This window comes from Epinephelus fuscoguttatus, linkage group LG14 (genome assembly GCF_011397635.1).
Source record: "Epinephelus fuscoguttatus linkage group LG14, E.fuscoguttatus.final_Chr_v1".
NCBI classification, from domain to species: Eukaryota; Metazoa; Chordata; class Actinopteri; order Perciformes; family Serranidae; genus Epinephelus; species Epinephelus fuscoguttatus.
The window spans coordinates 34,867,254-34,886,059 of record NC_064765.1 but is presented as its reverse complement, the minus strand read 5'-3'; the positions used below and the strand labels follow the sequence as shown (position 1 = coordinate 34,886,059).

The 18,806-nt window shown below is 39.4% G+C and overlaps 1 protein-coding gene across 1 annotated transcript in view; it reads right to left on the bottom strand.

Moving 5' to 3' along the window:
• Positions 1 to 1,223: 1,223 nt before the first annotated feature.
• pals1a (protein associated with LIN7 1, MAGUK p55 family member a) overlaps positions 1,224 to 18,806 on the bottom strand; it is a 42,318-nt gene continuing 24,735 nt past the window's right edge. The window contains exons 5-17 of the mRNA XM_049596263.1: positions 16,700 to 16,807; positions 12,994 to 13,071; positions 12,686 to 12,826; positions 11,389 to 11,550; positions 9,632 to 9,709; positions 9,244 to 9,427; positions 8,987 to 9,058; positions 8,604 to 8,675; positions 6,932 to 7,099; positions 6,736 to 6,825; positions 5,330 to 5,442; positions 5,126 to 5,236; positions 1,224 to 4,959 (exon numbers count right to left, since the gene is read on the bottom strand). Of these exons, the coding sequence (XP_049452220.1) occupies positions 4,783 to 4,959; positions 5,126 to 5,236; positions 5,330 to 5,442; positions 6,736 to 6,825; positions 6,932 to 7,099; positions 8,604 to 8,675; positions 8,987 to 9,058; positions 9,244 to 9,427; positions 9,632 to 9,709; positions 11,389 to 11,550; positions 12,686 to 12,826; positions 12,994 to 13,071; positions 16,700 to 16,807 (1,554 nt within the window). The 3' untranslated portion in view covers positions 1,224 to 4,782. The remainder of the gene's footprint in view (positions 4,960 to 5,125; positions 5,237 to 5,329; positions 5,443 to 6,735; positions 6,826 to 6,931; positions 7,100 to 8,603; positions 8,676 to 8,986; positions 9,059 to 9,243; positions 9,428 to 9,631; positions 9,710 to 11,388; positions 11,551 to 12,685; positions 12,827 to 12,993; positions 13,072 to 16,699; positions 16,808 to 18,806) is intronic.

Genomic DNA, 18,806 nt, shown 5'->3' with positions numbered 1-18,806 from the left:
TGTTTTGTCACATGCCACCTGAATTTTGTTTTCCTTTACATAAATAAATACATTTCCACCATAAATTGATGCAGAAAAATTCACTAGAACACAGGACCCCCAGATCCCCCCACTTAATATGTGTCCCTCAGAATTTTTAAACAAAATGAGTGGGTACTAAATCAAATATGGAAGTAAGCAAAATTTGTTACTGTATATAGCTTTATTATTTAAAGTTATAATTATGCTTGAGCACCTGCACCTGAAAATGACTGTGCATGGGACTGGTCAACAGTCTTACAGTCTCATATTGTGATGCAGTTCATTTCATTTCTACTGAGTGTCCACACCTTACAGGCTCACAGAAGGACAACCAATCACATACGTTAGAAGAATGTGCCAGACCTTGCAAAGGGGTCACCCACACCACCTCACTAAGGTCAAAGTTTCTGTCCCTTACTTGCTCAGATTTGCTCTGAGAACTTTTCTAAATCACTCCTAAGCTAGGACTCCTTAGTAAAAAAAAAACATTAGGATAAGTTAGGAGCTCTTGGAGAGCATACTCAGAATGTTTACGAATACGGCCCCAGGTCTGCTTTTGAAAAATTGGTACTTGAGAAAACCTTAACAGGATACTTCAACCCCAAAATGACCATTTGTCTATCAATTGCTCACCTTGTGTTGTGTTCAGTTCATGAAAGAAAACATTGTTTTTCTTACATGCCTCAACATTGAACGAAGAATCCAAAAACAGAAATTGATGACATTGACATTGACATTACTGATAAAGCCATTCACAAAAACTACGTCAATGTCCACTGGCAGAACCTGACACAACCCATGCAGTGTAATCTCATATATCCAGTTGTACACTCAGGACTTACAAAATATACCACTGTTCATATGGGAGTGTTCTAAAACAATTGTTTTTAGCAAAAATGCATGTGTTTGGGAAGTGCTGAGCAAACAACTGGATAAATGACTCTTTGATTATACTGCATAAGTTGTGTGAGCATTTGTTAACTGATGTTTTGATATAGTTTTGCTGCCCCTGTCACTCTAGGTCATCCCAAAAAAATGTTGTTTTTTTTTGATTCTTCGTTCAGGTGGAGGCACGCTAGACAAACAAAGTTTTCATCACAGACTCAACGTAACAGTGTGAGTAACTGATATACAAATTCTGGGGGTGAAGTATTCCTTTAAACAAAAAACACAAAGTCAGACATTTTCTATCAATCATCTATTTCTTTATTTATTCATTGTGAATATTCATACAAAAAGCAGATTTACTCAGGAAGAAGTGATGTCCGATAAACAACAAGTGGTGTCAATTAACTTTACATTCAATACAGTTAATTCCACTTAGCCCCACCCCCACTCCTGGACCAATGGCAGTTGAGACGAAAGGTGAAACCTGTAATCCTAATGGTGCATTCTGGACTTCATAAATCTATTTTCAATATATCAAATATATAAATGCTCTACCCAGTGATAACAGTATATTTTGTCAGGTCTACTTCAGGTCATTATAATAATACTTAACTGTCTTCAAAGACAGGCGCTCACACACACACTCGTACACATTCATTCCCACGCAACCACACACTAAATATATAATAAATTCAGCATCATGTGCCGATCAGGAACACGACTAAAAACTACAACTTATCACGTTTGTTTACCTGCTCAGCCCTCAGGGCTCAGAGGTCGATTCTACTCAAATGTGATCAGACAGGACAGAAAGGGTCGGCTGACGAGACAGTCAGAGGTCAGTCAGAAAAAAAACAGAGTGAATAAAACAGGAAGTATCAAGTGCTGTGTTCATTATTTTAGTGTTTATTGTAATAGTGTGCATTTTAACAAGAGAGCCAGTCAAAAACCAGTCAGTCAGTCAGTCAGTCAGTCAGTAGGCTGCAGCTTCAGGCCATACATCAGCAGACTTCCAGTCCAGAGGAAAGTCAGCATCTAATGCACTGCTGTGATGTGTACATACAGGACTGTGTGTGTGTGTGTGTGTGTGTGTGTGTGTGTGTGTGTGTGTGTGTGTGTGTGTGTTAGTGAGGGTTCTTCATAGCAGTAGATGCTGTGGCTCAGTGTGGATTTAAATGAGTACTTAGTGTCTGTGTGTGTGATTTTCACATTTACTCCTCACTAGGGGCCTCATCTCTACACCAAGCCTGAGTCATTTAATAAAAAACACTTAGAAGCTTGAATACCTATAAATCGAATGTTTACATGGATTCTCGGCACTGCAAAAAGTTAAGGTAATTTGACTGTCGTAACTGAAACAGTTTTAATCAGACTGGTTGAAATAATCACAGGATAAAGGCAGACGATGCTTCGCGAATGAGGCCCCGCTTTTCTGAGACAGAACAACTCTTACAATAAAACACACAAAATGAAAAAAAAAAAAAAGAAAAAAAAAGTATTTTCCAGGTCCATATTTTGGTCTCACTAAGAATTGTGATGATAAGAAAAAGACATATAAGTGTCACTGCTGGATACAAACACTTAGGACCAGTTAGGCACGATGTAAGATCACTTAGTTGAGGGTTTTCTCCCTTTAAGAACACGCAATGCACAAAAGTTTAGATTGCATGTGTGTGTCATTACCAGTGCCAACAGGTGAATACATTCTAAAAGATGCTGAGTATCTAGTTTCTGCAGTACAACAGAGTATTAGGGTCAATGTTAAGAAAAACACTAACCTGAGATTCTGAGAAAAAAGTCACAATGTTATGAGAATAAAGTTATAATTACAAGAAGTTGTAATGTTTCAACAAATAAATTGTGATTTTACTGGAAAAATCTAACAGATATAAAGTCATAATTTTTACGAAGAAAATACAGTGTTGTATATTATAATTAAAGTTGTAGAATTACAAAAAAGTCATCATTCAAAAAACCAGATTTTACAGAAAAGAGTCATAAAATGACAAGAATAAAGTTGTAAGGACAGAGTTGTGCTTTTTTGAGATATAGTCCTAATTGTACTAGAAATACAGTCATATTTTGAGAAGTAATATCAAGAGAAAAAGGTTACTTTGAGAACAAAATGTTCCATGTTATGAATAGAGTAACAGAATTAAGATAAAGATTTACAAGAAAGAGTCCTAATATTATGGGATAATACTGTAATTTTAGAACTAATTCTAATATCATTCAAACTGAAGTTGTAGAATTATAAGATCTTATTTTCATAGTCAGCCATAGCAAACAGATGAGGGCAGTCTTTTATGTGTCAAATGAGGGAATGTGATGACCTGAAGTTACAGGTTCCACCAGTAAGCACATTAATATCACATCTTGCAGGATACTGAAATGAACTGAAACCAGTTACATGAAGTGTAAGTCATAAAACTGGATGTGTTGGAGGTAGCTGCTGGAGTTGGGACTCTTCCTCCAGACAGCTACGCCGAAGTGTTCTCAGCATCAGAGAAGAATATAATCCAGTAGGCTTTGTGATGAAAGGCAGACACAATCAACTGTCAGAGTAGTGTGGTGTGTACTGAGTGAAGATTAATGTTCTGCTCATGACTAAACTCATTCTGATAGAGATGCTGATGCCTCTCATAGAAAAGAGACAGATAAATTAACATGCATATGCAATCTAATCTATGCAAACTGATAATATCATTTTGTTAAAAAAAAAAACAAAAAAAAAACCTTTCTCTAGAATATTATGACCTTTTTTTTCAAGTGAAATCACAACTTAATCCCTAATTTTATTTTGGAATTTTTCAAGTAAATTTACAACTTAATCTGATTACATTAAGAGTTGTCTTTTACAACTTATTCTCACTATAGTCTGACTTTCTTGTGAACAAATTTTTTCATAATGTTATTATTTGAAAGACTCCACTCTGCATGTTCTCCCTGTGTCAGCGTGGGTTTTCTCTGGCTTCCTCCCACAGTCCAAAGACATGCAGGTTAATTGGTGACTATACTTTGCCTATAGGTGTGAATGTGAGCGTGAATGGTTGTCTGTCTCTACGTGTCAGCACTCGCCCAATGTCAGCTCCAGCTCCCCCATGACCCTTATCACAATAAGTGACTAATGAATGAAAATGAATGAATGTTCTAATTTTCCTCATTAAATTACATTATCTTTATAGTTTTTTCCCATAAAATCATGAATTTATCTTATAATATTATGACTTTTTCAACTACAACGACAACTTTATGTTGTAAAGGTACACAATGCAGGGGTTGTTGGTTAGGGTTTGTAAACAGGTGGAACTCTTCTTTTTTCCTCAGCAGCAGTTTGGAGAGTTTTGAGTCAAGGGTGGATAACTGACCATTCCATTCCATCAGAGCTGATCAGATCAGATCAACAGATAAGAGGAGCAGTTGCTTCGAAGTGAAAGCAAACCTCTACACCCTGCACAATGGTTAAGTTTCACTTTCACTGCGCTTGTGTTCTGCTGCTACGTCTGTGTCCAAGCTCTGCTCTGTGAGTGTGGCGTAATGAGTAACTGAATGGTAGGCTATATATATTCCAACAGCACACCTAATGAACCGTCCAGCTCCAAATACAGAAGATTACTTTTGTTTGAATCTCTATTGTTTTGAGGAAAATCCTGCATAGTGTACCTTTAATATTGTGATGTTTTCCCATAAAAAGTCAGCTTTATATCACAACATTGCAACTCTCAAAATCTCATGTCAGTTTTCTCCAAACAGTAACCCTAATAGTTGGTTGTAACTCTCGCACAGTTATTTCAGGTTCCAGTTGGTTGAGTCTCTATAGATGTGTACTCCACTGTCGCTCTATGATTGGTGTGTGAATGTGTGTGTGTGTGTTCAACGCAGCCAGGAGCAGGGCACCCACTGGGGTTCAGTGTCCAGTTTGTTGATGAGTCGTAGCAGCTCGTTGTAGGCTTTGTCCTGGTCCGTGTTGACGATGACAGCGTCGAACAGGTGACCGCAGCTCTGCTCCATCTCCCGCGCTTTCTCAATGATGTCCCGCAGCTCCTCGGGCTATGCAACACAGATACACACACACACACACACACACACACACACACACACACACACACACACACACACACACAGATATTACTGAGGCACACATAAAGATGTTAACACCACTGATATTTATCTTTGACCAAGTGCAAACAGACAGTGTAGACAGTAAGACAGGAACCTTGGGGTTCTTGTTGTCTTTAGCCAACAGAGCTCGGAGTCTTTCCTGGGAGGGCGGAGCTATGAAGATGATGTAAGGCTTTAAGTCTGAACTCCTCAGCACCTTTAGAGCCTGTGAACACACACACACACACACAAAACACATAAGGATTCAACATAACCTTAACCAACATTCTGCTCAGTCAGTGTGTGTGAGAGTACCAACCTGTGTGTGCAGACAGAGCACACAGATTTTTCCAGTGTTGATGACCTGTCTCACTGAGTCTGTACTTGTCCCGTACAGGTTCTTCTCAAACTCGCCAGACTCGATCAGCTTTCCTGGGAAAAACACACGGGGAGGTGTTGATATAGAATCATTTCCTCAGACTATGACAAGTGCAGATCCAAGACATCCAAGTATTCCTTTACAAAGTTATACAACATTTACAGCATTGGGTGTGTTAGTAATTACTTGTTGTGACATTTGATTTCTCCTTCCCATCTGAAAATTACACTTAAACCTTTGAACCTTGGCTGTTTCTCTCACTCACTGTGGTTACAGGCTTATGATACTGTCACTACATGTCTTAGAAAGGCACACCATTATTGTATTTTTTCCAGGCTTGAAATTGTTTATCAAAAGAATTAGTCTTTCAGTCTATCTCTTTATTATATTCTGCTTCGTTTTGCTGCTCCCTGATTATATTGCTTTGTGTTTTTATACTGTTTCATTATTTTTTGCCCTGTGTACAGTTTACTTAATATACTGGTCTGTGCTTCTTTCTACCCATACATACTTTTATATTGCTTTGTGTGTTTTTCTACTGTCTGCAGTATCCCTTTCCTGCTGTAATGCTGCAAATTTCCCCAGTGTGTGACAAATAAAGGATTATCTTATCTTAAAATAAGACAATATACAATTGTGTGGGTTCTTTTACCTATATGTGGACACTTATGGACACTGAAGAAATCCTCTAAGTGTCATTACAATGTTATGAGGCGAGGAATGAATTGAGGTTATACGGGCAGACAGTGATAGTTCTGTAAATACTAGTAACCTGCACAAGTAACACAAAAAGAAACCCTGTAATTCTCACAGAACTGCAAAGGGTGAAATGCACCAATATCTGCACTGCCAAGCCAATAGTGTCTCTGTGCTTGTGTGCTATTTGCACCTATTTAAATATGAAAACATTTGGGGCAAAATTGGCCCCTTTCATTTACTTGTCTGTCTAGTAAAATTATTTAGTGTTAATTTAATAAACATTTCATTTGTAAAGAAACTTAATCCTGTGTTTTGTGTGTGTGTAAATATTGAGTCACTGTACACTAGGTCAAGAAGATTAGAAGCCGTTATTTAATAAACTAATTGAATAATTGTCTCTGATGGCTGAAGTTGAGTGCCCTCACTCTCCATCTTTGGTCTTCTTTTATGTGTTTTTGATACATTATTTTGAGTTATTAGTTACTGTTGCATATTTTGATATTAACTACAGATTAATTGTTAAATCTGCTACAAGCATTCTGCCACATCAGCGACAAAGAACAAGCAAAGTGTGACACTGACTGGAGAATGTCATGTCAAATGATCCATTTCTATATGTCAGAATATTCACTAACATGAAACGTTACCTGCTGCCAATTCTGCCTCAAAGGTCTGACGAGACACAAAGTGGTAATCTCGACCACTCAGCTCACCATCTCGACGGCTCCGCGTGGTGTCTACAACACACAAAGGCACACACATACACGTCAGTAGATCCACAAACACATAAAGCATGTGTACTGTGTGTGTGTGTGTGTGTATGTGTGTGTGCACGAGTCTTACGGGGTACAGCTCCAGCAAACCGTTCTTGTTGACTGTTGAGCAGTCTCTGTCGAAGCTCTGCCTGCCCGCAGCTGGTTGGACCAATCAGAGCAATCGGCCGCTTCCTATTGGCTGGTTGGTGGTATAGAGCCATCTCCTCATAGGTGAGAATCTCCTCATTATCAATATCTGGGCAAATGGAAAGAAACAACCAAATCAAAGTTACAAGGCCCAAAAGATAATCTGTGATGGTGTGTTCACACCGAGAGCGGATCAAATTTTTGCGTTGCATTACTCAAGTATATATGAATGCTGGACAGTTTGTGGAGTATTTTGCGGCTGGGGATTATTCAGCTGTGCTAATGCTTGTATTAATGCACTGGGGAAAGTAGCTAACTCGGTTTGCAGTAAAATACAATCAATTGCTGGAATCAAATGATGTAAACACAGAGGCTCAGTGCTCTGAAACCGTGTGAACAAAGACAGCAACACACTTAATTATTTTTCATAATGTCACGTTTGTTTATCAACACTTTGCCCCTTATATTGTTTACTTTCCCCAATGAAAGACCAACTTACATTATTGAGAGCATTTTGCTAAGAGGCTACTCAACAAAACAGCTTATACAGGTCACAAATACACATTTTCAGAACCTACCAATTAGTGCTATGGCTTTGTTTACTTGTCTCTAAGCTCTTTCCTTTTTTGTTCTGTCTCTGTACATTACTGATGTAGAGTGGTAACACTCTGGGTGGCTACAGATGACGACTTTGTTTGTTCATTGTTCGTTCTGATTCTCTGTAACGTCAAGAGAATCTCAACTAGCTCTCAACACAGATAGGCTTTTATGACACAGTGTCGCGCAAATTTCTCGCTCAAATTTCATCTTGCGAAATGATGCAAAGATGCAAATACCACAAATTAGTGTCTATTTGCATCTTTGCATCAACTTACAATGTAATCTCACTGCAAGAAACACTCGTATCGTGTTTGGTGTGAACACACCATGAGAAGACGTCACTATTTGACAGGTCACTATTTGCGAGACTACAGCTAGATTCCTTTTGAGATTATTTCCCATCCTACTCCTGGTGGAAAATGACAAATATGACAAATTCCTTACATGTCCGCAAAAATGTATAACTCTAGAAACACAACATAAAAGGCATTGTATGTTGACAGTATTTTTGTTAATTGAGCATCAATATAATCCATAAAGATTTTGGATTTTGCGCCTCAACTCGCTGCCATCCTCTATTGGTTAGCTGCAATATTTTAGTGGTAGGAGACTGTGGGAATGAGAGGCGTATCATTTCAAAAATTCAGATTTTTTTTAAAATAAGTGCTGGTTGGTGGATCAGACACACAGATATAAACACGGACTCTTGTTCCCTCCACAACTCCACCAGTTTCTCCTCCATTTCCACAAAAGAAGAGAACTGAGACTAGTTTACATTCTTGTTCAGAGAAATATGTTGTCCATTAAAATAAAAAAAAAAAAAAACATGATACCCATTCATGCCTAATTCAGTCTATTTTCTTCAGTCTTTTTTGTCACAGTTGCTCATCCATGAATACACTGTCATGCAGATGTGTGACTACGTAGCACAAGTTTATATGCACATGAAAGTTGTGTCACAATTACATTTGATTCAAGTTTGGTGAGAGTCAGAGAAAGACAGGAAGTCATACCATCATTCCTGTGAGCATTGTACAGCAGCTTCTTTCTCTTCCTTTTGTTCTTCTTTGCGCACCACAGCTTCCCTGTTAACAAACACACAATTTAATACACACTTTGGACTTACAAGGCTTATTGCATTGACTGGAACATGTCTTTTTACTACATCTATTATTATTTATTTTGGCATGAGAAATGCAGTTACAGTGGAAATGGAAAACTGGACACTTAAACTCCCTCAACTGAACAAGATATTTCCTGCAGTCCCTTAAGACATCAAATAAATTATAATACAAACTACATACTGCACGTTATCTGTAATATAAATAATACACAGTATTCTATACTCAAACTATAACCTTAAACTGGCTATAGTGTAGAGAGTAGAGCAACTGACCTGACTTCTCAGGCTCCTTGTCTTCTTCTATGGTCTGTTTCATTGCTTCTCTCTGCTGCTGGAAACTCTTCCCTGGGAGAAAAAGAGTATATGACAAAAAAATAAACAGCAATCACATCATGCAATAGAGTGAACACAGGTTCATGCGGAGGAGAGTCACAGCCAGCCATCTTATGCATTTGCCTCTAAGACTTCAACTGAGCAGTATTCAAATGCTCTCTCAAAAACACTCAACACAAAGACACAGACAGAAATACCTGGTACCAGTCCAGCTAAGGGCTGGTTGTCCTCATCTCCATCCCTGTAGGCCTGCCACCAGTTGGGGTCTGACTGGCTGATAATGTGGAGAATATCTCCTTTCTGGAAAGACAAGCCCAGCTCTCTGCACGGCACATACGGGTCATCTGATGGGTCATAGTCAAAATGTGCCTTCACATGAACCTGGAGGAGAGAAAGAAGAGAAACACCAGTGACGTGGAGAGACACAGACAGGTTTATGAGACTGGGTTTGGATCCAGTTTACATTTCCAACAGCAAATATTTGAACATTTTCCAACCTCATTTCTGTCAACAGTTTTTGATCTGTTGTTTGACAGAATTTTTGTTCAACCTCACGCCGTCAGATGTTGACAACTCAGCACTCACCACAGATTCTTTGACAGGAGGAGGTTTGCTCTGAGTGCTGGGAATAAGCACAAAGGTCAGGAGGCCGTGCATGTCCGCCTGACAGAGAGAGGGCCAAAGAAAAGCATGTGTTATTTATCAGTTTTGTCAGACTGTCCTTTTGTTCTACAAATTATCATCTTGACACAAATCAAGAATCAGTGGGATGGAAGAGCAATGTGGATGTTGGAGCGTAAAATGTCTACATAACATTTAGAAAGCTTAAAAATGTATGTGAACATTTATATTTGTTAACTGTAGTATAATAACTAAAACTAAAATTCTTATTTATTACATTAATCACTCTATGTTACCAGTGATGGTAGGGCTGTCATGGTTTGTGTATTTGTGCTGAACTGTCACAGTATGGTCACGGTCCAGTGCACGCAGCATACACAGTATGCAGACTGATGCACATAATGTGGAGTCTCCAAAACAGTTCTGCCTGGACACTTAGCTGTACGCCAATGGCAACAGGTGGTTAGAGAAACAAGCTGACTGGCATGTGAGTCAGTCACACTATGGTGAGCGCAAATGAAACGGCAAGTTTCCGGTCAACTTCAACTGCACCGGAGAGAGAGATGTGTAGAAGACAAAGACGGTGTAAACTTTGCTCCACCACTGTAGGCGATGTGAATGTAAACACATCAAGCATGCTAACACACATTCAACAGCATCACCCAGATGCACCAATCACCAGGAAGAGGGGGAAAAAAAACCAAAAAAACAACTGGATTCCAACTCCCTCTCGCTGCTGCTTTAAAGCAAACTATTGACGCAAAGGCAGGAAACGACAAAACAATTACAAGTTCTCTTTTTCATTATTTTATTTGTTTTATATTTTCAGTTTCATAGCATAAGAGATGCTTTTCATTTTTATAGCCCGTTGTGACCCTTTGCCTTTTGGGAAAGTGTTAATGCAGTGTTATACAGAGTAGAGCTCTGACTCTCTGCCTGAGCTTCACTGGGTCCGACCTGACCGCTGGATTTGTGCAAGGTGATTGGTGTTTGCTTCTGCCTCTCTAGCAGTGGTAGAGATGTGTGTAACATGCAGCAAAAAGCAGAGCATCACTTACACACTGCATCGCCATGGACCACCGTGTGCACTAGACGCACTGAGGGCCACAGCCAGCCCTGCCGAAAAATGGTGTGCACAAGACGACAGACGATTTAAGTGAGGAGAAGAGGGAGAAGTGGTGCAAGGTAGCGTGTTGGCCCTTAGCTTGTAATAAATGCCTTAATTTAAAAATATATAGTATAATACATAAAATGCAATATTTTTATAATATAATATAGCACATATATATTTTACAGTAGAAATTTGGGTTTTTAATCAACCTTAGGCCCAAAACTGTTGCTGTGGTTCGGGCTCGGGTCGGGCTTGGACAGAAACTGTGCGGGTTCACGCAGGGTCAGGGCTGAATTTTTGGGCCCAATCAGAGCTCTTATACAGGAGCATTTAAAATGTTCCTTATTTTTATAATGAAAATAGTTTATCAAAGTCACCAGTGGGCAAAATGTTACCTGAGTCCCCAGCAGGAGGATTGCGTATGTTTTTGACACATGCATTACGGTCTCTTTAAAATAAATGAAAACAAATGGATGCATCCCTATTGGTTTTTCCTCTGTACAGAACTCGCACCATACTGTGACTCCTGTGTGCAGTTACACCCCTAAGTGATTGTGTCTCTCAGAAATGTAAAGAAATGTGTTTACTGTGTGCATGTGGATATACTCACAAGAATATCAAAGACTTGGTTGACATCTTTCCCTCTGATCTCTATGCCATTTATCTCCAGTATTTCATCTCCTTCTGATAAAAGTCCACTCCTTTCAGCTGCTCCACCCCGAACAATACGACTGATGATAACACTGTCCATTTCATTTCTGACAGTTGCCCCCTACGGAACACACACACACAGTGGAATAATGGACATACATGGACATGACTGCAGGCCTGTGTTACTTACAGTATGTTATATACAGTATATTGGCTCCAGGGAAGAAAGAGCTGGTACTGCTGCTGGAGATAATCAGAGATTCTAATAAAAAAAATGATCTACAGACACATTCATTACAAAGCACTTATCCTAAAGGAAAGCTCACAATGCTTTACAGAGAGCAAAGAAAAAAAGCACGTTATATTTAAAGGAGGGCAGATAATGTATTTGTCTGAGTTATCTTCAGTTAGACTACTGTTGATATTTCCCACATCCTGTGAGTCTCAGCCACTTAGGCGCCAAAGCTTCACAGCCTTCCAGGAAGCCATAAGTGTTGATAACACCAGGAGCAATGTGACCTCTGTAATCCATATCACAATTCAGTAAGGACAAATTACACCATATGTTTTACATGTATATGTACTTTCCTTTGAAGCTACAACTCTTTTCTGACAGTATTTACATTTGGCTTTATTTTGTCCTGTATCATGTTAACTGAAGCAAAATGGTGCCCACTCGATTGACAGGGCCTTTATCTGTACCAGCAATTTCTTTTCACTGGATTTACTTTAAAGGTGAAGTAAATTAAAACATTGCTTTTGCATGGTTAAGTAAATAATTGGTGTTTTACCTTTTGTTAAAATAACAAGGTGTTCCCATTCTGCTAGCCAGTAGTAGATGCCCATTTAGAAATATGAACAGACTCACAGTGGATTAATGGAGGGTGTTGTTTATTAATCTCTCCATAATCTATACCAATTTATCCAGTACAGGGTAACAGATGGGCCAGAGCTGATTCCAGCTCAAACTGGATATCCCAGGACTGCTATATATGGACATATTACCATTCACACATTCACATGTACAGTACAGGTAATTTAGAGTGCTTGGTCATAACTTGAGTGTGGGAGGAAAACCAAGGAGGCAGTGGGAAGACATGCAGTCTCCACAGAGAGAACCCCCCCTCCATCCGTCTGCCAGTAATTACACTGAATGATTAAATCTACCGGAATAAAAGCTAAACTGAGTATGTAGCAGGATGTCAGCGCTCTGTACAAGAGCCTTCTCATTGATTTTGAGTGAACATCAGTCTTACCAGTGGTATGTCTTGGGCTTTCTCTATGCGAACTATCTTGACAGTCTCTCCTCCCCACTGGGTCAGTGTTTCTCCTTGGGTGGGCAACGACTCAGGCTGCATTTCCATCTCTGCTATGCTGTCATGGGCCAGGAGCAGTGACTGCAAAACACACATACACACACATGCACACACACACACACACACACACACACACACACACACACACACAACTCAGCAAAAGGATTGGAGCAATGACAATCACTACAGGATTCTTTTGTTCATTTGCTAATACATCTTTGTGTGTGTGTGTGTGTGTGTGTGTCTACCTGGATGTGTGTGTCTGACAGTAGGCTGTAGAGTTCGAGTCCCTCTTTGTTCTGACTTGACTGGATGAGATTCCTGGCCTGGATCCATGGCAACATAAGACATCATTGGCATCATCACCAGAAGTATTAGCATAGCAGTAGTACATCATCACCGTAGCAACTGCAGATATTTCTGAACATAGCGCAGTCATTTTGCAATAAGTTATTATATGCCTCATTATATAGCACTGCCCAAAGCAAAATTCCTACAAAATAATTATGGACTCATCTAAAGCTGGGCTCAGGTTCCAAGGATCTGAGTTTCCTTTTCATTACAGTCGAAGGAGTAATCTGGGGCCTCATTACGAAAACGTCCTAAATCTATCTTATCTCAGTTTAGGATGACACTTAGGACTGTTAGCATTACAGAAATGTGTCTCCTGACTGCATTTATCTTATCTAAGGAAAGGAATTTAGCTATAGTCTGTTCCTAACTTAGGGAATAGTTTGCAATCATGTGACTATAATGACATGATTCAGATGGAGGGCAGGAAGTAAGTTGGATATAGAGGAAAGTGACTACATAAATAAGTTTGATGAACCTGCAGGCAGCAGGTATGATGAGAAATTGTGAGTTCACGTTGCATGCTACTATGTCCTACCTACTGGGTCAAGTGTTCCCAGAAGTCCAGTGAAACGCTTTTAAAAATCTGGGTCGTGACTAATTGTAGGTGCATCCAACTCCAAGTTTGACATCAGCAGACTTTTTGATCTACATCTGTTGCTGTTTCTCAGCAACACTTTTTTTCTTACTTCTCCCATTTATGTCCTATAATTTTCTGGACGAAAAGCGACCTTTGTTTTTTCTCTATTAAATTGGAACAGCCGTAAACAGTGCAAATCATAGGCATTTGTGCAGTGTTGGTAGACTTTGCCTCCAGTTGCTCGCCCTCCATCTGGACAGCGCACTAATGTATGACATCACACGCAAAGAAGCAATTTCCAAGTAACAGATCCCACATGAGGATGGCATAGAACCTCTCCTAAATTCCAAAGAACTGCCCAAAAGTGGCAGCCACACTGTTGTTAGGTCTGTATGGCAATGACAATGAAGATGGGGAACAACATGAACCCCAAAATATAATGACTGAAAGTCTACTCAAAATATATGATGACGTTTAAAAAGCAAAAAAAACCCTAAACATCCCTAAAAGGTGGGGTTTCCAACTGTTCCGCCACTTCGCCATTCTGTGTTTTCCTCCCGTCCATATACTTTAAAGTATTTAACTCTTTCAGCTGACACAGCATGAACTGTGTCTCCTCGTCTGTCCAAAAATGCATGTCTCTAAATGTAGATTTCACCATGTTGTTACCAGCTTCTTCTTCTATAATTCATTTAACGCTATTCGACTTCCGGGTCAAAACCTGGGGCAGAAACTGTGAAGCATGCAGAGTGTCTAGGCCAGTTTGGGTTCAATTGACTGTGTACATGCAGGAGTAATTTGACTCCCAATTGCATAATCTGGGTGTGTTAGTCCAACTTTGAGAAATTCGATTTATTACAATTTCAGTCGGACTAACATGTCAAATGTATTTTAAGTAAGACTAACACAATAAATCGATTTTCTCTAATGTAATATAAACAAACTGAATGAAAAGTAAGAATCGTTAATATTATGGCTTGCCAATCTCGAGTAGCCTACAGGTACATTTTAACCAAAGATACAAGCAGTCTCATGCACATTCTAAACATAGATATAGGCATCGCAAGTGCTGATTTAAGAACTGAATTTACATTTATTGTTGGGATTTTATTTTTTTTAAGTTAAAGCTACTCTTACCTTTCTTGTATTTCACACAGCACTTAGAAACAATATGAACATCCACAACTCCCACCTGCCTCCAAAGTCCCATCCCCCTCCTCCTGCAACTCCAACTCCCTCCAAAAGCCTACTCCCCCCTCCTCCATTACGTCCTCATCACGTCTATGATAGACATAGGCGTTGGCAAGGTAATGTTAGATACACGAAAGAGGAGAGCGAGTGTAACATGCCAAGAGAATAGTATAGTATAGTATGGTATACAGAGAAGGTAAAGTTAATGTTTCAGAGGCTACGCTACTGTAGGCTAATGTTAGCCATTAGCAACTGGATGCTGTGTTGTCATAGAACATTATATGTTATATCAGAAGTAAACTAAATATAACGTTACCTGTCCTGCACAGTCAAACGCAACCCTGGAGTTTTGAAACTCATCCAGGGTCAATGATGACTGATGAGTTTTATAATATAAAGTAAAGGGGGGGGAAGAGATGTTATGTGAGCGGTTACGTCAGTCGGTTGCCTCCATGTGGGGAAGTCAGACAGGACACTGGGCCAATACTTGCATTCAGTCCGAATGCAATGATTGGTCGGATTTTTCTTAGAACCATATGAGAATGGTACAATTATGAGTTTTTATCTCTGATGGAATTCACTTACATTTTAGTGTGCCATCAGCTTATTAATAGCATTTTAACCTAAACAAAGAAAAGCATAAAATTTCCAGAAAGGTAAGTGTCGCTTTAATATAAGAGAGGAAGTCTGAGACAGGATAGGACACAGCAAGGTAATGTGGTACTGCTTCTGTAATAGGAGGATAGGACAAACAGTAGGAATAGTTTTTGTAATGAGGCCCAAAGTCACATGGAGATAACATGTTGGAATAACAATGTTATGTTCTAGGTTAGATGGAGCAAAAGTTTGTTAAAGTGTGGCAGGAACCATCTATTGTCTGCATTATATATCTTCTGCTATATACTAGTACTGTCATATGAGAATGAAAAGACAAAAAGATTTGTGAAAGTTGTCCTTAATTTCAAAATTGGTCAGGATTTAAAATAGTTTCAGTCTGCAGCTAAGAGGAGAGAGGGTACAAGCTGGGCATGAACTACAGTAAGGTATTCTGAGTTCCTAAAATCGTGCTGCCCACTGTGACTATTTTTATTTTTATCATTTCTTTTCCACTTCATTATCAATGACAAAGGAACGTGGTTCTGGGAGTGCAGTATGAACGCTGAAAGCTTTTCTGCTTTAAAGCCAAATGCAGGGCAGGGGGCGGAGATGCCAACATGGAGCAGAAATAATGTGCTGCTCTTTAATGAGATTCCACTGAAATGAGCCATGAATAGCTCTTACAGCTAGCCAACTCAACACTGTGGCAGAAAAATAATAGCAGCACTGATTGTACTCGCATCCTGAATGTTGGCTTTACTTGAAATGGTTACAGTCAACCTGGTGTCACCTGATAGTCACCCATAAATAATCTAACTTTACAGAGTTAGAGTCTCTGCTTTGTTTTACAACATTTCAGGCTGTCCAGCAGATGTGGCTTTTCCTTTTTGCTGAATGAACTCATATTTGAGCTAAAACTGAAAAATGAATCATTAATGAAACAGACCATTGTTCAAAAATATGATTACAAAATAGAAGAGTTGGCTGTAAGGAATGTGTGTATGTGTTTACATGCACATACTGTAAGCACTCATGTTTCAGCTCTAATTGATACTGAACAGAGCTGCTCTGTCTCCAACCTCGTTATTAGGGTACACACTCGCTGACCTACACCATCACTGTGTGTCTGTGTGTGTGTGTGTGTTAGCCTTCTGTCAGATGAGAGAATAGTCAAGGCATTAAGCAAAAGACATTTTGAAATAAAATTAATTAATAATTAATTAATGTGGATATACCTCCATGGCCAGCTGAAGTGCCTGGTGTGTGTGCGGGTATGGAGGAGAGGGTCGGTGCATGCTGTTGGCCACGGCATTATGGATCTTCAGCGCTGACTGGAAGTCAGACTAAAGGAGAAAACAGACACCAGCATGTTCTGTCAGATTCCTTTCAACTGGAGCTCACACATTCAGTACATACATACATGAACCCCTTCCACATCACTATGCCCGTATTCATTAGGGGTGAAACAATACACACATTCATGTTGAAACATTTGGTGCAAGGTACACATTACAAACCAAATTATATGGAAAACAAAAGATACAGGTTGCATTGTGTAAAACATAATCTCAGTGCCACTGTGCTCAACAACACAGCCCACACGTCATAACAGGCAACATGTCTGCCCCTCCCACCCCCAAACCAAACCATTCTACTCCAATGAGACACACTGGGAGGCAGCTACACTAAGCTAGCTCGTTGTAATATGTAGAGTAACACCATTGCCAGACCAGAAATAGAACATCCTCTGATAACCTACAGGTATGATGTTTGGAGCCACTTTGGTTTCACTCTGAATTATAGGAATGTAGGTTACACCAGTGGGAATACTTCAAACATGTCCACTCATTTACAATGACATCACCCCAGTGTGTCAATCAGTGGAACCAAGTGAAAACAAGGTGTGACTCATGCTACAAGCTAACGTTAACCCCGCAGCATTTAGGCAGCCATTCCTGACTGATTCTAACAGGGAAAAATAAATCATTGTGGTGTTTATAGCTGCAGATATGAGACCTTACTCTGTAGTGGAAAATGTATAGGCTTTAGTTTAAGTTTAAGTTTATTTCCTTTATTAATCCCCCTGAGGAGAAATTCAATGTTTTCACTCTTGCTTGTCAATTACACACAGGTCCGAAAGACACACACATGCACAAACAGGACCTATACATGCACAAACTGGAGAGATGTCAGAGTGAGGGGGCTGCCCTTGGTGGGGCGCCCCGAGTGGTTGGGGGGTTTGGTGCCTTGCTCAAGGGCACCTCGGCAGTGCCCAAGAGGCGAACTGGCACCTCTCCAGCCACCAGTCCACGCTCCATATTTTGGTCCAGACGGGGACTTGAACAGGCGACCCTCCGGTTCCCAACCCAAGTCCCTATGGACTGAGCTACCGCCGCCTCCATTTACAAGAATGCTAAATGTAATGAGCCCTGTTACAATAATTCCTCTTGAACCCATTTCAGCCAGACCATAACTCCTGCTTTGTAAAAACAAACAAACATACAAACAAATAAAAAAGCCAGCATTATATTGGCTTTAAACGCTTTTTTTTTTTTTTTTTAAATTAAAAAAGGTCATTTTTTCTGGAATTACAGAAACAGAATTGCTTCTTTTCTTTGTATCACAGTAACACTACTTTTTATATTTTATAAGTAGCTGTTTTTGTTCAATATGCTGTTAAAAAGACAAAAAGGGAGGGTCACTAAGGTGTAGCTCAATCATTGTTCAAAGTAAAAAAAGAAAAATTATAGTTTATAATTTCAGTTTTAGTAAAATAAATAATCATAGAAATTTCTTTGGCATTTATACTTTTTTTTTTTTTTTTTACTGTATTGTAAATTAACTGTTAAACCCAAAGTCTTTATTTACACTTTTTAAAAGTGAAATCAAAGTGCAAATGTCTATACTTTTCTTCCTGTGCATCACTGATTGATGAAACAAGTGTTTCAGTTTATATGCTATTCATGAAGCTTTTCCATTAGCTTTTCTTGGAAAAACTTGTTTTGATCATTGACAGTTATTTGAGAAATGAGAGAAGGACGGGGATACTACGATGAGCACTGATACCTAACCAACAATGACTGAACAGACATTTTGCCAACCTCACTGCTAATCAAACTGAAACTGAAAATTCAATGGATACAGCTGTTCTAGACACAACAGACTGAGTTTATAAGAATTATGGTTTAAAGCGCAAGCCTGAACTTTTTGTCTTCCCCGTCTGGCAGTGAGAGTAATTGTACATTGTCAATGCATGTGAGCTCTGCAGGTGAGCTCACTGCATCTCCCCGCCCCCAAGAGCGCTGTCTTCAAGTTTGTTTGTTTTTTACTCTAATTTTTCCT